Genomic DNA, 27,919 nt, shown 5'->3' with positions numbered 1-27,919 from the left:
GGTAATGCATATGCTGTGGTAAGCAGTAATCTGAAATTGAATGCTGGGAAAACAATCACATAACGATATAATTTGTGCGACTCGAACTGGAAACATCAACGACATCAACAATTCGGTCATTCTCTTTATCCTGGTGTGCTTGTGCCTAGTGAGACCACTTGCGATTTTACCAAGGTTTTGTGGTTTTAAAACGATTCAGCAGTACTTTTAAGATCCTTCCATCATCTCATATTCGCTATCACACTGTCCATTATGTCATTCACATTATTTTTCACATCATCACCACTTTTTTTGTCACAACATCACCACTCATGTTTTGTCCTGTACGTATTTCCTGATGAATTATTTTATACTGAACCTTTTACTTAGACAATAAATGAAATTTTTTGAACGAATATGTTGCCTATGTCTTAATAGCTGTTTAGTGAAAGTGCCACCGTTTGTGTGGTCACTGCCATTTTCCGGTCATCAACAGGAAGCCTTAACCCTGGTGGAGAGAGGAATAACTACAATGGTCCCGTTATTGGGTTCCTTGCGCATATACGTGTACTATCTGGTTTTTAGCGGACATAAGACCATTTATACACCAGATTTATTCCGTTTTTACTCGGGTAATAACGGTTTTTACACGAGATAAAACGCGTGAAATACACGACCTATATGCCAGGTTGCGACCGTTTGTGCTGTATGGGTAGTGATACCGTTCATACCATGGCGAGTGAATTCAGCCCAGAAGGATTTAATGTGAAAGACAGAGTATTACTGTGCAAAGTTTGCAATAAAAGATTTGAATTTGAAAGCTGTGACACGTTGTTAAAGCACATCAGTAGCAATACACATAAACGTGCGATAGAAAGGGGACCCGCAAAACGACAGCTATCATTTGAACACACAGTCAATCAGTCAAAGAAAGCAAAGGAGGAGCTTGTTGTTGCTATTACTGAAGCATTTTAAAGGCTATGCAGATGTGCCGACTTAAAAAAAATATTGGGGGGGCCCAAACAGGGGATGTTGCCACGAGAAATATTTTAAGTAGTGAGTTTTAAGTTTTTAAAGCATTTTAGAAGAGTCATATGATCAACATTAGAGCCCTGAGAACTCGAATCTCGATACCTGGACACTCCAGGGAAAATCAGCAAGCCTGACACATTTTTTCCTCACACCCATGACGAATTGTTGACGGGGCTCGGGCCCCCTCAAGCCCCATGGAGTCGCCGCCACTGAGGCTATGTAGTGAAGAGAAACTTGACAATCCAAAAATTCTGGAATGGCTCTCGAAGAATACACACACAGTTGAAGACCTCAAATCCAGAAAGCTTGGGACCGAAGGACTTCTGGATTTCTGGTCTTCATAGTATATTTAGTAAATTAATTAATTTATACATGTGCTCAGGCTCTTGTACTTGATATTTGATATCCTTATGTGTCCCTGACAAGGTTCTTAGCGTATGTCCATAGTATGTGCTAAATTCCTACTCATTCCAGAGCAAGGCTTGGAGAGTGGTGCCACGAGGTGGCGAGTCAAAAAGCTACGCAGAGGAATTTTCAAATGTTCTGGATTTTGGGTTTTCCGGGTTTTGGGATTCTGGATTTGAGGTCCTCAACTGTATAAGGTAGTGGGGATTTGCCGTTTGCCGACCGTATTTGCCATACTTGAACCATTCATATACCTTGAACCAATAAATGCTTAATAAAAGTATAAGTATTCATGAAACGTGTACCATAAAATAATAAAATGCCTGTAAACATGGGAAAATCTATAATATATACAACCCGATGTGCGACAAATACCTCACTCACTGACCACTGATTCACGTTTACAAATTCCCGACCACTTCCGGACATACTGGGAGGACGAAATTTTTACCGTGGGTGGGGAAAAAATATTGATCAGGGGAAAAATTTGAAAACTCGAAAAAGTCGATTGGTTTTCGAGATATATCGATCAGAATTAACATGGGAGCCTTTTGGGACTAAAGTTTTTTTCCTTTTATTGCGCATTTGTAAACTTCTCAGGAATATGAAATTCAAGTGACAAAAACTAGATTTTTTCCTTGATTTTTTAATGTTATTTTCTAAGCCATATCATCATTAAAAGTATTTTTTAAGATTTTCTGAAAATTTCCAATGCTTTTCTTATGGGCCTATATTCGGATTTTTTTTGACCGAGTTGCAGTAATCGTAGGACAAATTCCTTGAACCAACACACTAGATTTTTTGTTTGATTTTTTTTGTCGAGTAAGAATATCCATAAGTCGAACGAATTTCAAGTATGTAATTAACGATTTTCGATTTTCCAATGTCGAAATCACGAAAGTTCAATTTACAATTTCGGCCTTGGGTCTTTGCCATATGAATATTCGGAATCTCCGGAAAAAATCGTTTAAGAATCTCCGCATCCTAACGCCTGCCTTAGTTTTCCCGTAACCCTAACGGTTACTTCATAATAATTAATCGAAATCGCGACTCCTACAACGTTTGGTAACTTACAACACATCCGCCATGAAGTTCGCATTCCCTCAACACACAATTTTAGATTTTTTGGAATTTTTTTTTGCCACTTCCCGCCGAGGTAGGGACACCAAATTCACGTCAGTGATGTCTTTTTTGTTCCCCTGTGTGCCGCTACCTGGAGAACATGGAATGTTTAATTTAAAGAGGTGCAACTCGCAAAATCATGCTCGCACTACAGTTAGGGGGCATAGCCCCCTATTGAGCACAGCGAGTCTTCTATATCATATACAACCCGATGTGTGACATATACCTCATTGACCACTGACCACTGATTCACATATACAAATTCCCGACCACTACCGGACGTGCTGGGATGACGAAATTTTTACCGTGGGTGGGGAAAAAATATTGATCGGGGGGAAAAATCCGAAAACTCGAAAAAATCGATTGGTGTTCGAGATATATAAATCCGAATTAACATTGGAGCCTTATGGGACTGAAACTTTTTCCTTTTATTGCCTGCTTGTAAATGTCACAGGAACACGAAATTTCTACGACGGAAAGTAGATTTTTTGACTGATTTTTTTAATGCCAAATTTTTTGCCATATTTTGATTTCAAGTATTTTTTATAATTTTTTTAAATTTAAAAAATTATAAAAAAAATTTTTTTAATCCAAAGTTAGGCCCATAAGAAAAGCATTGGAAATTTTAAAAAATAAAAAAAATACTTAAAATCAAAATATTGCCAAGGAAACCACACCAAAAAGTCTAGTATCTTTTAGTTTAAGGAATTTGTCCTACAATTATTGCAAATTGGTCAAACAAAAATTCAAAGATAGGCCCATAAGAAAAGCATTGGAAATTTAAAAAAATTAAATCGAAACTTGAAGCATTAACGTGGTGGAAGGGCTCCATATTAATAATGAAAAACACTTTGTTACCTCCACAAAATTCACAATTTCTATTTTATTACCAGTTCCAGCTATTACACCATTTTCAAATACATACACATGTATAATGTATTTGTATAATATGTATAATGTATTTGAAAATGGTGTAATAGCCGGAACCGGTAATAAAATAGAAATTGTGAATTTTGTGGAAGTAACAAAGTGTTTTTCATTATTAACCCCTCAAGCGCGGCGGGCATTTAATTAAATCCCATCTCAGCGGCCGGATGAGATTTAAATGACTTCGCCTTTTTGGCATACTATCATTCAATAATTTATATCTTTCATTATATACGATCAGTATCGTTGAAAACTTTAGTAAACTCGCGTAATATAATACGCTACTACATACATAATAATTTTTCGAGCGATTTGAAAGAATATTTATTGTTTAATGTACCTCCTTTTATGAACTAATGAAGAAATTTTCAATTTCGAAAGATTTTAATTTGGTTTCGAATAAGCTACGAGATGTCTAACATTCCATGCATTAAAAATACAATTACATGATGTAATTTAGTTATTTGGGGTTGAAAATGTCATAACAGATTGGATACTTTCAATAGGATAACCCGTTTCACCTACTTGAAATTTACCACTCCGCCCACTTCTCTGGCTTTGTTCCATTATTACCGTATCATTTCATTTTGGTAATCACTTGGTAATGTTTCAAACGTCAATATGTGAATATTCAAATGATTTACCTTAGAAAATCTGCTTTGTGTGACATGATTTGAAGCAATCCAAACATATCCCACTGCACATTTTTCACACCAGTACACGCAGTCTCTTCATTTCCCATATTAGGCACAAACTGCACAATTCCTTTGAGACTTTGATTTCTTCCCAGCTGCAGGAGTTATCTTTAGGAAATGTATTTCTGTGAGTCTTGGTACTAAATTGTGTAATGAGTGACGGCCATGTCCGAACTGTTCATATAACGTTGGATATTTCGAAAATATTACCTCGACCAATGGCACGCGAAATGATAAGTCAAATTTTTATACGTGTTTTTCTTATGAACAACATATGAATTTAGGACTGCCGCATTCAATAGTCTCCTAAATAACTTCATACACCACTTGTAATGGCATTTTCTTTCCATTAGGTACAAATGCAATAACAGGTCCTTGAAATTCACCCCACCAATGAATTTACTATAACCTAACACAAACAGACTTCCGAATCTCTTTTTTGCCTTTCAATACTATTCCCATTTCGTAGGATCCCCAATTATATAAAAAATACCACACACAGGAAGTACACCCGATGAGAATTTCAACACACTGCCTGAAAACACATCACACAGCATGAATGACTCTAGTGGACTGAAGCTCGTGGTTTAGAAGCTCCCTCAAGAGACGAGAAAATATCTCGAAGGGGCCCTGGTATATGCTGACTGTTTAGATGGAATCTTATCTTCATTGATTACTGTCCAGAAAAAAAAATATAAAAAAATAAATGCAGAGCGAAGCACATGGCCCCTTCGCCTAGGACGCTAAGGACTAACGAGGCGGGCCAAACACACTTGGGGCTCGAGGTGACGACAAACAAGCAGAAGACGGAGAGAAGGCATTCAGTTCAGAAGATACCGTATCTCAAGCTAAAGTAGCTGACCCTTGTTGACGTCTCTCAAGCAGAATAGGCGGAAGTTTTCATGATAGAACAGTTGAAGGAAGGCATTGAGATTTAGGACCGAAGTCGTCAACGCGCTGGTTTAAAACAGAATTTTATCGAAGCTTTTTAAAAACATTTTGAAGGCATAAAGCCGTTATGGATATTTTATTGGAGAGGAAAAACATTTCTTCAAATGATAGAGTAATTAGTTTTAATTTAACATGTAATGTCTGGCGGAGAAAAAATATTATATACAGTAGGTCAGGAAGCGTACTGGGTACGCATGACGGCGGCATACGAAATTTAAAGGGCGCGTACTGGGTACGCATGACGGCGTTGAGGGGTTAATATGGAGCCCTTCCACCACGTTAATGCTTCAAGTTTCGATTTAATTTTTTAAAATTTCCAATGCTTTTCTTATGGGCCTATCTTTGAATTTTTGTTTGACCAATTTGCAATAATTGTAGGACAAATTCCTTAAACTAAAAGATACTAGATTTTTTGGTGTGGTTTCCTTGGCAATATTTTGATTTTAAGTATTTTTTTTATTTTTTAAAATTTCCAATGCTTTTCTTATGGGCCTAACTTTGGAATTTGTTTGACTAACTTGCAATAATTGCAGGACAAATTCCTTGAAATGCAAGATACTAGATTTTTTGGTCGATTTTTTTGCTATCTTGGAATATCCATAAGTCGAACAAATTTGAGTAATTAACGATTATCGATTTTCCATCGAAATCGTGACTCCTACAACGTTTGATAACTTACAACCCATCTGCCATTAAGTTTGCATCCCACCAACACACAAATTTCAGATTTTTCCTTGTTTTTGCCACTTCCCGACGAGGTAGGGGCACCAAATTCACGTGAGTGATGTCTTTAATGTTCCCCTGTGTGCTGCTACCTGGAGAATGCGGAATGTTTAATTTAAAGAGGTGCGACTGTCGCAAAACCATGCTCGCACTACAGCTAAAGAGCCGGAATTTTAGGTGAAGGAAGGCAATTATGCATTATATATGGGAAAAGCACCTAAAGATCCCCAATAACCCCCTGGAACCCCCCCAAAAATTAAAATTCATTATTAAGTCGTATTTTTCGACAACCTATCATCCCAAATGTATTGTTTTAATTGATTCAGAAAGGCCAAGGCAGGCGCTTTCTCCCTCAACAATTTCATTTCTCCAGGTTTAATTACGGATCCGCAAAAAAACTTCAAATTTTGTAATGCACATTTCTTCATAAAATAGTAGTGGGGATTTGAAATTCTGGCACGAGCGTGTGCATCGCAGCAAGTTGCAGTATTATCATAACACCACCAAGATTTTCTATAACACCGAAATCGCTTGGCTTCAAAATGAATTTTAGCAAAAAATAAAACCACTTTCACGGACCTCTAAGCACATGCTATGTCAAGATCTCCTTTCTGATGCCAGGTTCCACACACAAAACATCTATGTTTCAAGAATGATGGGGTGATTACTGTGTGTGCCCCATTCATGTCATTGATGCATTTCTTCCACTGGGCTACCCAGGGCACTGCATGGCAAATACTCTCTCACGGTACAAAATGAAACCCAATCTCAACATGAGTTAAGAATAGAAATTAAGAACTTCATGGAACATTTAAACCTTGAAACAAAAAAGTATGATATTCATATGGCAGACAAATATTTCAACAACCCAAGATACCATCATCATCTTTTTTGAAAACCAACAACACAAGTATTATTCCTCACTTTGAACATGATAAAAAAGAGATAATAATTATTATTATTATTTTAATTCAAGAAACATTTAAATGCATAGCACTCAGTCAGTACATATAAGGATATAATAAATTGGGATGACAGCATAAATTCATTCACGGAGTAAAACAATTTCCCACATAAAACAAAATATCTTCTAGATATCTACAAAATATCTCCAATGGCTTAGATATTTTAAATATCCACTAGAAGTCTAGAAAATGCCTTCAATGTCGTGGATATTATAAAAATCTACTAGATGTCTAGCATATGTCTTTTTTAGTGGAGACTCTTTCTTATATGTCCAGTGAAATCAAAATCAATACGTAGCTATGAACTGTCTCAGCTTAGTTAACATCAATAAACAAATCCGATTCAATGGAATAAAAGGTATGTCAAAATTCTAGTCTCTGCTTTTTTATAATTAATTTACAACTTATTATTTTACTATCGTAACAAATATTGCCATAACCTTTTATGTATCACAGTTATGTACTTATTCATGTAAATATCATTCATTCATAGCCCTGATGGTATTTAAATATGTTGGCAAAAATTTGCATTAAAAATTCTTCAAGACCTACATTTTAGAGCAAGACACTGAATCAGCATTCATTGATAATGTTGCAGACTCCTTTGAGAGATCTAAAAGGAAATTGTAAGCTGCTTTGGTAACTTGAAATTTGGAATCCGAGGAGGAGGCCCCCATTAGAAAGAAGTAAATACCAGAGAGGTTTCAATACTCAGGAAGAATCCCTAGAAGGCACCCTACCATATCACCTCCTGCTCCACCAGTAGGCTGTCAGTTGAAAATAAACTCTTGTAATACCGAAAACTATTATATTTTAGTCATTTATCATGAATTTTCCCAATGGATCCAATTTGAATATGAATGTCTAGAAAATATCTTCTCAAGATATCTCATAGATATCAGAAAAGCAGACATTCAGATATCTACTATCTAGAAGATGTCTAGAAGATATTACAAGATATTTTCTAAACAATAGCTGAAGACGTTCTAGACATTTTGTAGACATCTAGAAGATATTTTGTGCTATGTGGGTTGTTTTGCAAAAACACTTTCAATTTTTTTGCAAAAGTCCTATAACAGTTCCTTTTCAATTCTGAAGGCAATTCATTATACAGTTTAAGACCAGTTGATCTAGGTCCAAGAGCAGCACCCTTGGTCCTTACAAAACACCTATGGAAGTCATCATGGGTTCTTGTGCCATAATTGTGGATATGAGAATTTTTCACCAGCACATTGCTAATCTGCTTCACATACATAACGGAGTAAAAAGTGAACACGCAAGGAAGTGGAAGAATTCTCAACCTTTCAAACAATGGACCAGTCTTCTAATGGGACGAGGAATGAATCAATCACCAGGATACCTATATTTTCCTTCTTCCTTCCATTTACCAAAGCCAATATGGCGACAGAATTAAAAGAAGAGAGCGAAAAAAAATCCTTACTTTTTCCGTATTCTTCTTTTCCTCAGAAGCATTAGGCTCCCAGGTCTGTTTCCCAATTTTTACATCCATAACACATGGCTCAAGCATTCCTTCAGTCACATTTTCCAGAGCTAAACAGGTTATATCTGGAATATAATTTAGAGGGACAAATTCAATGAAAAAGCCAAGATGACTTCCAACTCCTTGAAATGTTAAATAGCTTCACACATTACCGAAAAGTGGCATAAAGGTTGTGGCACCTCATCGCCCCACCAAGGTGTTGGACTGGTGGATACGCATTCAACTCCCAACCGAACAGCCCTAGTTCAATTCTCGTTGCCAGCCGGAACACAGGCCGTCAGGTTAGGAGTCAAATGCATATCCACCGGTCCAGCACCTTGGTGTGATGATGCACCACACGCTACCGTGGCACATCGGAGTCAAATGATTCGCCACAAGGTTATTTTCAAGAATTATAAAAATTTGAAATTTCAAAGCAAGAATTTTGCAAAAATTAAAATCAGATACTTAACAGTTGTGTCGCATTGAAAACAACAGAAATATACTACAACTGAATGACAACACAAATAGAAATAGTGATCATTGTCTATAGAAAATGCCGGTTGGAGGAAAAAGCTACTAGTGAACAAATAAAAAGTCATTCCCATTGGCTTAAACCTCAAACAGGATCCCCTGAATTTACCCAAATGCTCAAACCAATTCTAAAAACTACCTCCTCTCTAGTGAAGAAGGAACTTGAAACAAATACAGATTATCTTCGTTCGAACGCAACTCAAAGAAAATAACTTTATTCTCTCAGGAAGTTTTGCATGTAATTTCATGCATTTGCACATGACTTGATGTCATCAAGGTTCATGACTGGCTAGTCTGCAGCTGTTTCCTAAAAGCGGAGGGAAACACAACTAGGAGGAAATTACTAAATCATACAATCTGCCGAGAACACTCTAATTTATTCCGCTTTTGAATTTCACACATACCCACGCACCAAACTTTTCAGGCACATAGCTAAAGTTTTCTCCTCTGTATGCTTTCGATTTGTGATGATAACCAGTGATCGATAAGTCACGTTGCAGCTGCATCTTTGATCATGAATAGTCGCCTATTGGTATATCTAAGCTATGAGGAGAGTAACAAGTGCTATCACTGTTTATATCATTGATCTTCATATTGGAAAGACCTATGGTTTATATGGGCCTTTCGTGATTACCTTTTCTTCTCCGGCAATCGTCTGCCTTAATCAAAAGGAGTTATGCATGGACGGCGATTGCTTTATCTTTATGTTTTTGATATCCTACTACAGCTAATTTGAACAAAGAGCATTATTTGGGAATGTGAAGGAGGCTGAAATAATACTGAGAAGCCGCAGGGAGTTAACATACGTAATACATAGATTTGCGATGTTTTCAGTTTCACACTCAACAGCACGACGTCATGTCAACCATTCCTGTATTAATTTTTGCAACTCATTGAGATGAATGAAAAACATCACTTCATATTTCCCCAGTCGGGATTTTCTAACACTGAGCATGAACACGGCATATAGTCACGTCATTCCCTTGGCCCTAAGCGCTCCCAGCAAAGGACGAAAGTCAAGCTTGGATTGCCTCGAAAGCTTCTTACATCATTACCACCAGAGGAGATGATATGAACTTTTGTGGGCATGTTGCAGGGCTCCGATGACCTTGGAGCCCCCGCTACGAAATCATGTGCGACTACTACACGGAGCATGTGAAGTAATTTCACGGAAACTCGATTTGGAAGAACATGGTTTGTAAATGGAAGGCACCATTGCTGCTATCAATCTACCTTAAGTCGACAAGCATTGCAATGCAATACATGTGCTTTGATTCAGTCGTTCAAACCTGACTGCAGTAATGCGTAATTCCTTGAGAAACTGATATGTAGATGAAATTGAGATCAAAATTATCTTCAATACTGAGGTTGTTCTGCACAAAGTCAAAAGATGACTACGTAAATTCAAGATAAGTGGGCTATTGGGGGCTGAGGTTATGCAACGCAAAATCAAAAAATTGAATAAAATCAAGGAAAGATGTAAAATCAAATTCACATCAAAAGATGTAAATGGTCACATCAAGTGGCACGCTGAATTCAAATTGGATTACCTCAAAATAAAGAGAAGTACATATCTTTGTAGAAAAGTATTCATATACTCAGATTTTCAAGCTAACATTATGATGCAAGAGGGCTAAGCTATATTTTCATGCATCCTTTCATGCATTTCATAACTACAGGCATGTGAATTGTTCATTTATATACGTAAACTTTACAATTTTATCCTAATGTATCATATAACATTAACTGAGCATAATAGCATATAATCTACCATGGGTTCCAGGAATAATTTCACCTTATACTTATGGCTGTGCCAGTTATTAACTACTCACCACCAAATTCATTAGTAAGAATTTTCCACAGCAAAAATTAGGATCATTTATACTCAATAAGGCCATTCGGACTTCTGGGCAAGTTCTAGCTCTGCATGTGGCTGACATTTTGGAGCCAAGTCATGTTCCATCATCAGGGCTGATATGCCATGCACAGATGATGGAATGCGAATTCGGTTGCAAAACGTCACACGAATGGAGAGAGATAGAAACCCAAATAGCCTTTTTTGACTATGTTCACCTGGAAAGCATTACCTCTTATCTATCGTACATCATTTATACCATTTTAACTCTTACCTCTTCCATTAATAGTTATTATCCTGGTTCCATAAAACTTTGGCACATATTCTTGTAGCTCTTGAGAAACTGCATCAACAGCAGAGATCAAATGCTTGTAAAATCTGATTTCATTTTCTCCTTGGGTTTTTTTCTCGGCAGGTTTCAAAACATATCCATCTGGGTGTAGTAGCATACCTTTCAGAGTAATATATGATTGGATGCTGGTTAGGTAATCATCTGCTTTCAAATTACAAATGCAAAGAAATGACTTTAAAATTTATTTTCAGTGATAAAATTCATCACTGAAAATTGGATAGGAGACAATTTTGGTATGCAATAGCTAATTTAATACAGCAACTTCCACTAAGGTATATAAGAAAATGTTTATAATGCATTTGGATAGATTACTTCCAGTGTAATGTTTGCATTGAGTTTTTGAACTTCCAGTGTAATCTGGTCTTCGGATAATAAAATATACTATACTATACTACTACTACTACTGATTGGTAAGCAGGGATTTGAGAGCATACAAGGCCAGAGACTTTTGATGACCACAACTGATGGAGAAATGGACAGATGAGTGTGGCTGTCTCTGAAAATGGTGGCATCTGAGATTCATTACCTGAGCTGTTAACGCTATTACCCTTTCGTGAGGATTTGAAACATGATCATGAGATTAAGGGTTAACACGATGCATTATTTGAGCTTGAATCATACAGCTGAGTATTATTACCACACAACTTTCAACACAAATAACACAGTTTTTGCACATTTTTGCAAAAATAATTAATTGTTGTTGACAATTATTACAAATATTGAAAAATTATCAATAGAAAATGTTCCATAACTAAATCCAGCAATTTACTTTTTAATGGAAGACCAGTTTCTATAACTCAACATAAACCCAGAACTTTAAGCTAGTGCCATAATTTACATTAAAAAATTGATGCTGCTGATTGAGCAACACTTGTGTGAACACCACTAAGGATGAGAGTGAGGCTTTTACTTTGCATGTACTCTTAAAAGGAAAGTATTCAGCCACCCAAATAATCTTCTCCCCATCGATCAGTGGACCATGTTTCATATTACCTTTATTACATAGAGCTAAATTAAATACATTGGAAACCATACAAATAATAAATATTGAATGAGCGTTAACTAATTAAATTGATGACATATTTCCATTAAGTTAAAACCATATAGAGCCCCAAATTATTACCTTAAATGAAAAAAAGCTCACGCAAGAGAAGTAAGGCGGGGAGAGGTGGGCCGATAATCAAAAGGGTCCCACATTTGTCCTCATTTGAGGGGGAGAACAATCTCCATTATTTATGCAGCTCTATTTCACATATTACTGTAAATATTTCCTCAACTTAGGCACTGTAATAATACTAACTCCTGTTAACTCTCACGCCAAGTGTTTTCTACCCCTGACAGCAATTTTAGCACTACAGTATGTATCGCTGGTGATTTTTGCGAGGACATTCCTGAAGATTTTTCCAACCTTCCATTAAGCACAGTGAATGTTTGGCCATTGCCAAATTAGGTATTCAATGTACACAATTGTGCATGCTTTAGGCATTTTGTAAGCTAAGTTAAAGGTTCTAAGGCATTTCTCAGGCAATCCGTGAACGCTTGTTGGATAGGTGGGGTTTCCTTACGCATCCCTGAATGTTCTTCAAAATTGCTTTCGAGGTGTTTTCTGGGCATTATTCGCTGGGCAAAGCAAATGCTTGGAGGAGACGCGATGCTAAAGCTAAAAGACAGTAGTTCCACTGGTGGATACGGACACTGCTAGTATCTCTCATATTATAAACCTTCTAGAAGAAGCCAAAGAGGACAGGAAACGCATGGAATTGGACTTGAACAAGGCTATTGAGTTTTTGCACAATAGATTAGATGAAAATACTAAAGTGCATCAAGAAAACTCAACTCTGATTTTTGAATATTTAGCGACAATAGACTTGCTTAGGCAAGAAAATGTTAGCCTCAAATCTCGAGTGAGTGAATTAGAAAAGAGGTTAGATGACCAAGAGAAATACTCTCGCGTTAATGACCTTGAAATACACGGCATTCCCCAGCAACCAAATGAAAACACCTTAGAAATCGTGAAAAGTGTGGGGGACACCCTTGGTGTTAAAATAACCGACAATATGGTGAACACATGCCACCGATTGGGAAAGAAGGGACACGAAGGCGGAACGAGAAGTATCATAGTCAAATTCGTCCGTAGACATACAAAAGCAGAAATTCTTCAACAGAGGAGAGTGAAAAGGACCTTCTCCACACGGCACCTGGGCTTGGCGACCGAAACTCCGGTGTTCATAAACGAGTCCAGGTCGGAGGAGACTCTTCGCTGCTGCGCATCTTACGAAGAAAGAAAAGGGATACAAATATTTATGGCTAAGGCATGGGACAATACTCATGAGGAAGAAGGAGAATGATCAAGTAATCACTCTGAAATCCTCTGATGACCTGGAGAAACTGCAAGCATTCTGCGAGTGAGTTATGTAAGTCTTCAACCTATCTTTACTAACAAAATGCAGAGTACTGTTAATGATCGTGGAGTTAATGGTGGCAGGTTCTTTGTCTTGCATCAAAATATAAGAAGTCTAAGAGCAAATTTTGATAAATTTGTATTTCAACTAGTTAATCGCGATATAAAACCCGCTGTAATAGTTTTTACAGAAATTTGGGTTAATGACACTGAAGTATCTATGTATCAAATAACAGGCTATCGGAGTTTTGATGTGTGTAATAACAACTATAGGGCTGGAGGAGTTATTGCATATGTAGCAGATACTTATGAGTGTTTTTCTATTGATTTGGGTGAATTAAAAACTCCTGATATGGTTAAAATATCATTACGGATAAATGATTCTTCTTCAATAAGCATTATTGGTGTATATGGACTTAATTTTAACCCTGTTGAACATTTTTTGAGAGAATTGGAGAATGTACCAACCATCTTTGGAGAGAGGAATTTAATTGTAATTGGTGATATAAATTTATTCATATTACAATCCAACGATATTTCCTTTGAATATCAAACCCTTCTGGCTAGTCATGGACTGGACCAGCGTATTCTAGTTCCAACTAGAATTAGCAAAACGGGTAAAATATGTATAGATCATACTTATTGCAGAAGTAGAGATAACTATAAGTATGAGAGAAGAGCGGACGATTGGGGTTTAACTGACCATCTTGCTGTATCATGTAATTTAAATATTAATGTACCCATTAACATATACGAACGAGTTTATCGAAGCCATTGCCGGATAAACTTTAACTATCTAAATAACAGTTTGCAAAGATGCGACTGGAATTATGTTTATTCACAAAAAAATGTTTATGAAGCCTATGAAATATTTATATACAAATTCAAATGCTGCATTGAAAAAGCTGAATATGTCTCAGACAGTAACAGATCAGGAGGGATGAAAAAGCCATGGATGACTTATGCTTTGTGCGGGAGAATTTCTATGCGAAATTTTCTGTATAAAAAAATGAGGAAACACCCTGAAAATGAAAAGCTAAATAGGTACTATGAATCGTACAAACAAAGATTAGAATATGATATTAAAAAGCACAACGAAAAATATTACAGTGACCTTTTTGATAGTAATATCAATAATACAGCTGCTCAATGGCGCATTTTAGATTCACTCACGGGAGGAAAGCAAGGAAATGAGAATTATGTAAAAAGTAGAACTAGTAATGGTATCGTTGTCACCGAGTGCCAGGACATTGTAAACAAATTTAGTTCACATTATGGTAGAGTAATTCAAGCATTGACCCAGAGCAATTATTTTTAAAGGTAATACGAATAAATACAAAGAAATGTTCCCAACCTCCAATTCAATTGACTCACTGTTTTTTGTTCCTACTGATGCGAAAGAAATAAGCAGCATTACTAAGGAATTAAAGTCTAAAAAATCTAAAGGTGTTGATAATATTTCTGCACAATTTATTAAAGCAGCGAATGCAAATATTTCGGAGGTCCTTGCCCATATTGTTAATCTAAGTATGCATACTGGAATATTTCCAAAACAATTAAAAACTGCAATAGTGATACCAATTTTTAAAAAAGGTGATAAAATGAACATAATTAATTACAGACCAATATACTTATTATCTGTATTTGCTAAAATAATAGAAAAAGTTGTTAAGGTCAGACTTCTTAAATTTCTAAATCAGCATGGTTTTTTCAATAAAAACCAATTTGGATTTATGAGTGGTAAGAGTACAGAAGATGCATTATTAAAATTCTGTTCAGAGCTGAACGACGGACTGAATAAGAACTGTAGAGTTGCTGGCTTGTTTGTAGACATTACCAAAGCCTTCGACTCCATAAATCATAAGATACTAATGAATCGATCATGGGAAGCGGGTATACGTGGAACCGCATATGATTGGTTTCAAAGTTATCTTTGTGATCAAGATCAATGTGTGCGTCTTAACACGTTGCGTACCAGGGTATTTAAATTCCTAGGAACACCGATTTGGAAATATGTATGTGCCTATTAGGGCGTAATGCCTTTGGTTTAAACATAGTTAAAAAGCTTATGCTTAGAATATAACTTTATCCAATCAAACTTTATGATGCATCAATTCATTATGAATAATGAACAACAACAGAAAACGTACTAACAAATACGTACTGTGCGCTTTAAAATTGTTTAGGTTGACGCGCCTAAATGAAGAGAATCTTCGTCATCCGTCCGGAACGTTCGGGAAAAAAATGACGAGAATTCTTGCCATCCGTACGCAACGTGTTAAAAATTGCTTCAGTGAAAAGATCCGACTCATCTGTGGTGTGCCACAGGGTTCTGTGTTGGGACCCATACTATTTTTAATATATGTAAACAATTTATATGCTGGCAGGTTTAAAGGTCAATTAACGTCATTCGCAGATGACACTGCACTAAGTTATTCTGTTAATAGTGTTGATGATCTATATGAACACATTCAAAGTGATCTTTTAACATTCAATATGTGGTTTTCGGCTAATTATATGATGTTAAGTGAAAAAACGAAATATATCATGTTTAGCATGAGTAAATCTATCTCAAACAAAAATAAAATATACTATCAATGTTCAAATTGTATAAAAGATAATGCTACTTCCTGAGATAAATGTATTTTGATCGAACAGGTTAGTCACATAAAATATTTAGGCACATACTTTGACCAAAATTGTTATTGGAAGTCTCACATAAATAAATTAAAATCAGAAATGATTTCCATTGTAAGAAAATTCTACTTCCTCTGGTACATATGCCCTGAATCAGTGTTAAGAATGGTATATTATGCTCTCGTTAATTCAAGATTGCAATACGGAATAGCCTGCTGGGGTGGAGCATATTTTATCAACATTAAACCATTGATAGTGGCGCAAGAAAGGGTTATCGGGGTTATAACGCAATCGTATAGGGAAAGCCACTCATTTCCTCTTTTCAAAATATTATATATTCTCCCACTAAGGCATCTATTCATTTTAGAGCGTAGGTTTCCGCGGCGATGGTTTGATCTCTGCATTTCTTCCGGGTTTCCTTCCGCGTCAGATTGTTCGTAGACAACAGTTTCGCTGGCTATCCTGCCAGCGTCTTCAGGTCGAAGGTGTCGGCTGTCGGTTTCTGCCTCGCTTATATACCGTAGGCTGGATGGGAGCTGCATTGTGATTGGCTGTTTGACTGGGCGCTTCTATCTGATTGGCTCTCTCTTGGATTACTCTTTTCCACGCGCTGCGAAGGAAGTATCCATCTTCTCTATTGAAATTCAATGGTGTTTTTTGAATTTCTATTGCTTCCCTGATTTGCCTTGGGAAGTATCGGCACTCCTTAGCTAAAAGTTTCTTTTCTTCAAATTTTATGTCGTGGCCAGGTTCCGACCATGCATGTTCGGCGATGGCTGAGAGCTGAAATTGTTTGTTTTTGGTCGCCCTTTGATGTTCTTTGATCCTCACATGCATGGAGCGGCAAGTTTCCCCTATGTAGGATTTCCCGCAGGAGCAAGGCACCTTTTATACCCCTTCGTACAGTTCCTGAGGAATGATGTCCTTGGGCCCGGGGAGGAAGTCTCTTATCTTGGTCACACAGTTGTATCTAGTGACCACGTCATGCTTTTTTAATATTCTGGCGATCCTTTCTGATGTTCTAGCAATGAAAGGGATGGTGACGTACAGCTTCCTTGACGCTTCTGCCTCTCCATCGTCATCACTCTGGTTTTCTATGGTGGCCTTGCGTCGCTTTTCCTCTTCCTTAGTGGTCCTTTTAAGGACCAGTTCTCTCCGATATCCATTTTTCTGGAGTGCCGAAGTGAGGTGCTTTATCTCCGTGGAGAGGGAGTTATCATCGGAGATATTATATGCTCTGTTGACCAATGTAGCCACTAGTGAGGCCTTCTGACTGGGATGATGGTGAGATGCTGCATTTAGATATCGGTCGGTGTGCGTAAGCTTTCTGTAGACAGCATGGCCGAGTCCCCCGTTGTCTTTTTTGGTCACGAGGACATCCAGAAAATTTAATGACTGCTCCTTCTCCATGTCCATAGTAAATTTGATTCCATGATGTTGTGAGTTCAGGTGTCGAAGGAACACTTGTAATTCCTGTACACCATGGGGCCAGATGACGAACGTGTCGTCCACATATCTCAGCCACAACTTCGGCTTCTTATTGAATTTTGAAAAACACCATTGAATTTCAATAGAGAAGATGGATACTTCCTTCACAGCGCGTGGAAAAGAGTAATCCAAGAGAGAGCCAATCAGATAGAAGCGCCCAGTCAAACAGCCAATCACAATGCAGCTCCCATCCAGCCTACGGTATATAAGCGAGGCAGAAACCGACAGCCGACACCTTCGACCTGAAGACGCTGGCAGGATAGCCAGCGAAACTGTTGTCTACGAACAATCTGACGCGGAAGGAAACCCGGAAGAAATGCAGAGATCTATTCATTTATAAAGTCCTTAGAGTTTTCTATAACCGTAGTGGTGAAAAGGCCAGACCACAAACTTATGACATCAGATCTTGGAGAAACTTTGATATACCTAGGCCGAAGACTGAAATTTATCGACAGTCATACAAATACTTAGGGCCTAAATTATTTAGTATGTTGCCAAGTAATGTGAAAAACTCGGAAAAAAGATGGGGATTTGCATCCGCTGTAAAAAAATGGCTTATGAGGTATGAGGAAATTGAGTTTCTGCTAAGAAAGGTGGCATAAAAAGTTTACAATTAAGGGTATATTGTATATTCTATGTATGTAATTATGCGTTTATATAAGAAAGATAGTTATCCTAGTGTGAATATTTGAAATATCATATTATAATAATGAATGCCATCGGTAAGATAACAAATAACTGAATGCAAAGAAATAAATTTACTTCTCATGTACGTTAGCACCAGACCTGTGCAAAAAGTGTAACATGGTAGCCCCATAACTATTCATTAAGGGGTACCTATATATTCCATAATTGTTTAAGTGCTTTCTAATGTAATATGTTTGAATGTAAATGGAATAAAGTTATATTATATTATTATATAATCATGCATTAGGATGCAGCAGCATGTCTGGCCCTTGCTTGAAAGGTTGACTGAGGTGAGAAATGTAACAAAACTTTAAAGAGAATGTTTTTCAGAAAGATGCAACCAATTATGAAACCATAACAACAATTGGCAATTAAAATATAGAAATAGTTAATAGACTTAAATACCTGTGATATTACATCACAAAAAAACTCAAGATCTGGATGTGAATATAAATACAAAGAGGTGGCTTAGTATAAATATGAAGGCTTGATGCTTGAGCCAAACTCCATGTCATAAGAAGCTTGCTCTGCAAAAGTCACTCATCATCATCACGAGTCAAAAATCTGAAGATAGGTTTGACCTCTGCACTCGGCTATCCATCCACCTTATCCATGCACCTATATCTTCTCTTTCAAATCCTTTATAACTTACTCCATTTAACTCATTCGGGGCCCTCCTTGGCCTTCTTTCCATCAACTCTTCCTTCGACCATGGACTTTTTCATCGATTTTTAAAAAATTGCCTATCATGATAACAGTTTGAAAAATAAAGAGACCCATATTTTTCGGTTTTTTTTCCGATAACCTACTCTTCAAGCTATTTACAATGAAAAACCATTGACCTTAACCATTTCATAGATACATAGGTAAGTTGTGAACATCACATATTCCTGCAAAGTGGGTCACTACTTCTCACCTGCTCGTCCCTTCATCACACAGGCATGGCTTCTCTCCTCACATCAACATCCTTCCCTCACAGCCACACAGAAAATTACTCAAGAGAATGAATTTTTTGCATGTTTCTATGTTAATATTATAAGCTATAAGTACATCCTTCTTCATGTAGAATTCCCTCTTTGCCTCTGTTATTCTACAGATAACTTTTACTTGCTGTGTCCATTGCTGGTTACGTGACTTCTTTAGGTAGGTATCAGAACTAACCTCTTCAAGTTTTTGTTTAAAATTTATCATTGGTCTTACACTGCATACAAATTTGGTTTCTTTTAATTTATTTTCAGCTGATACTTGGCCCTAATCTTTTCCATTAATCAGTCATCTTCAAATTCGTCTCTGTCTCATCTATTACTACCATGTCATCAGCATATGCCAACATTCTAATTCTTTCGGAGACAAAAGCCATAAAAAAATACTTTGAGCACATCATGAGGGGAGTAGGTAAGACATTCTGCAACTTACAGCACAAGGAATGATCCTGGGAAAACTGACTCAGGGAAGAACAGATTGAATGTAAAACATCAAAGATTGGAAAGGTGCATTATTAATTTAAGGACTGATCAAAAAGGCAGAAGCTAGAAAGAGTATGAAATGCAAAAAGAACCATTTTAAAATAAATATATGTGATATACATACTGTCGATAAATTAACCATGCATGTTTCATTTCGCACACCCCAGCAGTTTCTGAGTGTTTCATAACATAATTGAATTCGGATTTGGCATCTTTGCATGCAACGTTTTACAGCAGTTAAGGTTCATTTTTTGAGATCCCGATTCAATCCCTCTCAAAACAATGAACAAACTCTCCTTTAACTTTTCCACTTTCTGCATTTTTCTGTATTAGAGGTCGTTAACTTTTTGACCCCATTAAATGTTTTTTTTTCATGATGGTTCACACAAACCCTTATCCAGATCAATTATTTTCTACTCATCAAGAAGAATATTCACATGAAATTTTAACAAGCATTGACTGAATCTACCAGGAAGAGCTTTTTTGTAGGCAATCTTCAGTGAATACAGTGCCGATTTCTTCAATTCACAAAGCAAATGATTTGTCTTCACTTTTCGCAACCTTCTTCCAATCCTAAAACCCGACAATTTTTTGAATTAAATTCAATCAAGTGGTGATAAGTATTCCTAAATCACCAGTGACTACCTTATCTTTTACCTCTTGAATTTGAATTCAATGATTACAGGACGACTGAGGACACAAGTTACTTTCCCCAGGCAGCTACTGCGATGGTTTTCTTAGAATGCTGCTCATAGATCGTTCAAGCCCCTTTCAACTCACTTCTTGGTGGTTAGCACAATATTACAGTCCTCCAATTTTTCCCTTTTCAAAAGAGGCCCAAGTTATTGTGCAGTTCACCCATGGACAAACCGTGAAAGAACCCGAGAGGTGTTTCTCCTGATGTGTCTCCGATGGTCAGTGAGAGTATTCTTTCTCAGCATAACAGCATTATGATGTAAATATCACAGTAAAACAGATGAATGCGATAAAATACGAAAATCCAGGTGGGATTCCTTCATGGTTGACTCAGATGACACATCACCAATGAAATTGCCTAACTTCAAAGACATTGATAAATTGGCACATTGCACAATTTTGAAGATAAAAGCTTTTCACTTAGCAGAGTTAAGCTTGTAGTCATTCAAATTAAACCCACCGAGAAACAAGACAAGTTAGTTTTGATCTGTGTGCCACATAAGCAACTTTGCCTGGCTCCATATTCATCCAGCCACACAGGTGGGGCAAGCCTGCCGAATAAGACCATGCATGCTACAGTTACCATCAACTCTATATGCTTACATGTAATACATTCTCTTTTCTGAATGACTTTATAAGCCAAAATGTGCGCACAGGAGGCTTTATAACTGCTCACTTGGCTGTCATTCTGCCGAGGCATCACAAATCATCGAGTTGGCAGATTCTAGAATATCTTCCTGTAAACATATATAGTATTCCATAGTTTAGAATTCCATATTAACGATCTTCTGCTGCATCTTTATTTTGCTTGTCTTAAATGATACAATGATAATGATTTTTTTGATTGCATAGCCACTAACCCCCCAAACTGTGCTAGCAAAATAAATTTGAGAACATGCATGCACAGCACTGAGAAATGTGTAAAAATTGAATTATTAATGTTGATTGACATTCCATGTTGGAATGTTTATAATTTAATTGATTACATAACTACATATCTTCAAATATCATCCACAAATTGCTTATCATATGATTCTACTTCCCATTTCTTAGCTGCTTTCTGAAAAGTGTTGTCCGACCTTCCCTTAGGAAGATTCCCTTGCTAAACTGCTCATTTTTTTGTGACACGTGATACTGATTTAACATTATAAACCTATTGCAATCATAACGGACTCTTACAATAAAAAAAAAGGCAGGTTGTCACTTAGTGTTTTACCACATACAGTGTTTCAAATTTAGTCCACCATTAAAACCTTGTCAAAGATTCTACTGTAATTAGGTTATTTGAAAACTAGTGAACCAGTGTCACTGAAGGTTTTTATTAGTGGGAAGGTAGAAGAGGCACCCGGACAATATCTTGCCTAGCCCTGATGTGGGCTCCATAGATAGCATGATCCAAAAATCTAACGCTCATTTTCTGTCCACAACCAATGACTTTCTTCATAATGATTTCATATGGTAGTGGGATTCTTCATGATGCCAATATACAGTGTTTTTTCATTTTTAGAGCAATATAAAAAAGGGGTAGGAGGAACATAGGCCACATTTTCAAATTTTCTTTGTGATTAAGATAGGAGATCAATCTTTCGCAACATTTCAACGAAGAAGTTGCACAAAGTCTGTAGGGCTGTCTTATGCCAAATGTCAAGTGCCTGGCTTCTATATGAACCATAGCTCAGGGATCAATGGTAAGAGGAGCTGGTTTACAATGAGCCATTGAGAATCTGCAGAAATTCACAGCAGAACATGACCATGCAATGACCAAGATTCATAGCTATAGATTTACTTCAAGTAAAGCACAAGTATGTATCACACAATAGCTGACAATCCTCACAAGAAATAACCCACGAGATGATAGATAATATTATATAAGTGTCCATTACTATCCTTTGAAGTCAGCTCAGTAAGTATAAATAACCAATTTAAATCTTAAACATGAAATACCAAATTATTTGAAATATATAAGCATTATATGTGTGACAGCAACACACTCTCTACATGTAGTCATTTTTCATTTTGGATTACAGTTTAAAGGAAGATCTGACAAGGTAATGAATGAAAACATGGCAATTTCCCTACATGTAAAAACTTTAACTGCAGAAGCACCCTTTCACATTTTGGGTTATGTTCCTTCATACTTAATCCCAATAAAAAAATTAAGATATACATCTGTTTTGTCTCTATGAATTTCACCTCTTAAAGGCTGAAGAACATTTTAATTAATCAATTCTTCAAACAAAGCAGTAAATCAAAATTCTGTGAAAACATTACTTAAAGTACTGTTAAGCACCTTAAGTATCAATCCCATCACACCACTGCCAAAGACCTAAATTTTTATTGGCCATATTTGTAACCAGGATGACCTTTCTGCCAACAAAAAGAATAGAGTAAGATAAAACTTTTAAATTTTATTTAACAAATGAAAAACAGTTACGGAAAATGTGGCCCACATTTCATTTCACATATTCCAAAAATTACAAGATCATTATTTAAGTGCTCGAATATGAATCAAAGGGGCAAATAAGAATTTTAAAAGAGTCAGAGATAAATAAAGGCAGAAATTAGATGAGAAAAAAGTGATTGGCATAGAAAATCAATTGAATGCCTTTTAAAAGAATTGGGAAGCAATATGATGATTTAAAAATAATTTTTAATGATGTATACACCATATAGCATGAGGGTAGAATAGAATTAGTACAATCAAACTTTGATTGTGAAGTATAACTACACACACAGTAATAAAATTATAGGAATATAATAGTGGAGATAAATATATGGCACAAAGGCAAATAAATATTGGGAAAGGTACAAGAGAAAAAGCAGAAATAAAAATTCAATTTCAACTTAATGAATTGCTTCAAATTTTAGGTGCATGCAATCACAGTGCAACTAAAAGGCTATTACTGCAATTACAAAAATGGAAATCAGCAAGAAATAATTCCCTCCAGTCAAAAAATTAAGGTCACTAACAGAGACATTAATGCCAGAAAGGTCAAAAAGTTAACAGATATATTGATAAATACCTCAACTAATAATTTATTGAATATGTAATGTACTCAAAAATAACCAATAACATTCAATATAAAAAAGGTTGTCATTAGAGCAAGATTTTGTGCCAAATACAACTTAATTCATGCTGCTTTTAGGTAAAATCAGAAGTGTCAAATGGATATTTATTTCAACCTCCTACCTTCCTACCAAAATATACTTATAAAAAGACATTTAGGGGTCTCCAGTTCTGTACCCCATTCAGCCTGAAAGGATGAATACGAAAGGACACAACACAAGCTGGACATAAATGAAAAAAATACTGAATCTGATTCTCAGCTCAAAATGTTAGTCATCGATGTAGTAAATTTATGAGCATTAATATAACAACCTTTAGTTATTTCAGTAAGTAGAGTGAAACAAATTTCATATTTGTCCTTGCATTATCACCTCAGGAATGCAGCAAAATGTTCTGTAATCAACTCCCACAAGGGAGGGGTCCAAACGTGCACAGGGTTGGCAAGGAAGTGGCATCACATGGCTTTGCATAAAAACATGCACACAAATGACAGTGTGAGCTTGAGAATAGTCACTGTAGAAGATCCAGTCTGCACTCCAATTTGCAAGTTTTCCACTAAAATCGTTTTCACAGAGCTTCATGAAAGGCCAAAAAAATCACCAAGTCCATCAATACTACTTACGCAGACATGATATGCAAGGCCCAGCAGGCCTTCAACATTCAGAACAGATGAAAGCTCTCCCATAATTTCATTAGATACTCTATTCATAGTCATTAATGTGCTCTATAGATAAGCTATTGACAATAAATTGCAAAATACCACAGAAAAATTTACTATTTTTTTCAGACAGCTCCTTAAGAAGATGCAAATAGCATCTGACCCACTTTCACAAAAAAAAGACAATTTTAATGCTGCACAATATTCCCACATGCCAGGCGAATCAAAGAGGTTGAAAACCGCATCACACTTAAACTCTTCCACTAAAATCTTTCAAGTGACATCCTTTGCTACACTGACTCAAGAGTGGTTTACCTACACCTGAGCTGAGGGAGAAACCCCAAGTGACGAGCACAGCAAATCTTCTCCAGTTATTTTTCGATACCCCTTCACACAATTTATGATGAAACATACTTGCTCTGGGCATAAAGAAATAAGCAACTCATAACGATAAATGATAGTCATAGGCAGAAAAAAGATTATACAATTCACATGTCAATCCTTTCACTGGTGCGAACACATCTGGTTCTTTCCTCTGTAGTGAACTGTGGGCAAGCTCGCATCCTTACCATTTCTTCAGATGCATATATACTCTGTCCTCTATGCAGACTTTTTCCTAACACAGTCACTTATGATCATGTACATTTTTTAACTTGAGATAGGAAAGATGGCAGTTTCAAAGACAAGATAATTGCAGGCAGAACTGCATCAAAAGAATTATGACTCAATATACACCAGTGGTGCAGCCAGGAGGGTTTGGACCCCCCCCCAGAAATATAAAAAACATTATTTTCCTTCATAAAAGAAAACAAAATATTGTAAAATCATGAATTTACAAAATGTTCCCTTAACAAACAAAGATTTTTCATTCATGAAAAGTGCTAAAATTAGTTTAAAACCCTCTGCTAAGTACTTACCCTGTTTTTCAAAAGTTTTCCCCTGGTTTTGGACACTCCCTGAACAAAATTCCTGGCTATGCCACTGATGCACATATTAAATTTTCATCCAATTGTGTACAATCATACACACAGTGTTGAGTGCAGATTCTAGACAGTTTGATCCATTTCCATTTGTGGGAATATCAGTGAGTCAGCTACCCCAGGGGTGGATATTGTAATGTTCACTTAGGGGGGGTGGGGAATGAGTTTTAGAGAGAGGTTGGGAGGGGAGGAATAGGCTGGCTGGAAGACAGGCCTAGGGGTGGGGGAATTTAGAATACCCTGCAGTATACTAGAGGCGAGGATGAATTACACTAATTAGCTCGAATGAAAATGCACAAAGACAGACAATCCAAATGACAATTAAAAGTTGGTAAACACATCTTGCAAACCCATTCCACAAATGCACTTCTGCCGTGTCCCCATGCTGGATGTACCCTCAAGTGTCCAAGTAGCATCTCCCAAAGTTCACCTAACCAACCTCTTCCACTCTATTATCTATCCTACCATTCACTTCCCTCAAAAATGAAAAATAATTCAATGAAGTGGATGCAAAATATATAGAGAAAGTATATGTATGTATGCATGGAAACAAAGGTGAAAACTTGAGCATGGATTACCCAGTTACTGCATAAGCATTTTCATTTTTCCTCTATTACCATGACTAAACCAGGCTCTTACATATTGTTGATATAAAAATACAAGAAAGAAAGGTATGGGCACTTAAGCTACCTGAACTGTGGGAAACCTCAGGGCTATTCGTGCATTTCTCCAGAAAAATTTTAACTAGTGATGGGTCGATTCCAAAATTTTATCGATTCCGATTCCAATTCTGACATTTCGATTCCGATTCTACCGATACCGATTCCATCGATTCTGATGCCATAGGCTCCAAGAAAAATATCACTTAATTCCAGGCAACAAGAAAACCACTTTAAAAAAATATTACTCAGTGAAAGAGTCAGTTGACAAAAGCATCTTTCATATCATCACTATGTAATTAAAATATAATAGCTAAGTTTCAAAACAGAGCATACCCAGGGGTGATGACTTACAAAAAATATTGGGGGGGCCCAAACCGGGGATCTTGCCCCGGAAGATTATATGAGTAGTGAGTTTTAAGTTTTTTTAAATCATTTTAGAAGAGTCATATGATCAGCATTAGAACCCTGATAACTCGAATCTCGATATCTGGACACTCCGGGGAAAATTGACAAGCTTGACACATTTTTTCCTCACATCCATAACGAATTTTTGAGGGGGCTCGGGCCCCCTCAGGCCCCATGGAGTCGGCGCCACGGAACATAACTTAAGAGTGGTGTGAAATGTGGAGATGAATGAAAATTAATGTGTCTTCAACGGTTCCATAGGGACAATTGAAATTAATTAACCTCAAGTGATATGTCGACCATATACAGTGGAACTTGGTTAGTACGTTCCTCCTTAGTACGTTTTCCTCCTTAGTACGACGATTTCTCTCGGTCCCGGTACCATTGGAACAAAATACAGGTAAAAGTATTTGGTTAGTACGTTTGAAAAAATTGCGCTTTCCTGGTTAGTACGCTCAATTGCTAGCCGTGACGCAACCCGCAATTCGTTCTCCAGTATCTTCTTAAGGGTCGTAAAGCTCCGAATTCATGATTTAATTTATTATTACTAGCCATTAAAATTCTTGCATTCATTCCACATATCTTTCTTCGACCATGATTTATCCAAATGCATTTCTCAACTGTTATGACGCGATGAATAATAAAATATGGCCATTCATCAGGAATGTCTGACTATGCAAAACAGCAGCCAATGAGAAGCCGCAATTTTCCCCACCCCGAGCTCCTCACCTTGTATTGCCTCTGCAGTGCCCACTGCGCACAAATTTCACGAGTGGACAATTGTTGCTATTGCACGAGTTATCATGATGAAGAAATGAGTCTTATCCAATTCCCACTTTATCTAAAGCAGTACTGCACGACGTCAATGCTACGTGGTACGTGCGTATTTGACTACTGCTGCGGGAGCAGACGATGCTCTGGATCTCCACGCGAAGCTTAGCTTAAAAATACTTGATCTCGGCACGAAAGCAGACGACATTAAACAAATTTTAAAAGTAAATTTCGACTGTATAATATAAAATCTTCTTGTAATTACCTCGTAATCTAATAATCTTGCGTGTTATTATTCGATATATCGATCGCTATAACAATCGATATGGCTTTATTCCAGAAGCGCGAATGTGTACGGCTGTTGCCGTAATTTAAGGTTAATATAATTTTGACCAATTTTTATGATGTTTAAAAACAACCCGTTGACATACTCACAAGGAACATTAACGGAGTGTAACGCCCACTTTTGCTTCAAACTTTGCACATTTGTAGATTAATGCAAAAAAATGAAATGTGTGAAATTTTCCGTGCCCTCGTGACCTGTGAGTCGAGATATCAGCGATCAAAGATGCCCGATTCGTCAATTCGCCGCCCGTCAGGGGGAAGGCATGCCGGCAATTGGCCCACTCCTCGCGGGGCTCGACCCAGCCGCCCGGTGAGCGGCCAGCGATGCGATGCGAGCTATATTTCGTCTACGGCGGAGTCTCACGCCCCGGCGAATCGCTCTTTTGTTTTCTGTTAGTCTTTCTGTATTTCCGATTTTACCTAATACTTATGGAGCATCGGATTGATGGGAAAATTGCTCTGCATTTAGTTATAATATATAGCAACACTTTGAAACGCGGAAACTTCGGAATGATACTATAACCCGGAGTAATTCGCGATAAGAATTTATGCTTCATCTTTCTGCCCGTAAATGCGCAAAGGAAACGAGATAGGGGGCATGTTTCTTTCAAACTTTTAAGAGGAAACCCAAAATAA

The 27,919-nt window shown here is 37.0% G+C and overlaps 1 protein-coding gene across 3 annotated transcripts in view; it reads right to left on the bottom strand.

Moving 5' to 3' along the window:
• Positions 1 to 27,919, bottom strand: part of LOC124170756 (inositol polyphosphate multikinase) — a 50,859-nt gene that overhangs the window by 7,208 nt on the left and 15,732 nt on the right. For 2 of the 3 annotated variants that reach the window (XM_046549693.1, XM_046549692.1), the window contains exons 3-4: positions 10,943 to 11,119; positions 8,241 to 8,365 (exon numbers count right to left, since the gene is read on the bottom strand). In XM_046549693.1, the coding sequence (XP_046405649.1) occupies positions 8,241 to 8,365; positions 10,943 to 11,119 (302 nt within the window). Of the gene's footprint in view, positions 1 to 8,240; positions 8,366 to 10,942; positions 11,120 to 20,998; positions 21,133 to 27,919 lie in introns of all 3 variants that reach the window. The other variant, XM_046549694.1, reaches the window with a different exon arrangement.

This window comes from Ischnura elegans, chromosome X (genome assembly GCF_921293095.1).
Source record: "Ischnura elegans chromosome X, ioIscEleg1.1, whole genome shotgun sequence".
In the NCBI taxonomy this organism is placed as follows: Eukaryota; Metazoa; Arthropoda; class Insecta; order Odonata; family Coenagrionidae; genus Ischnura; species Ischnura elegans.
This window is presented reverse-complemented; position numbering and strand designations above follow the sequence as displayed.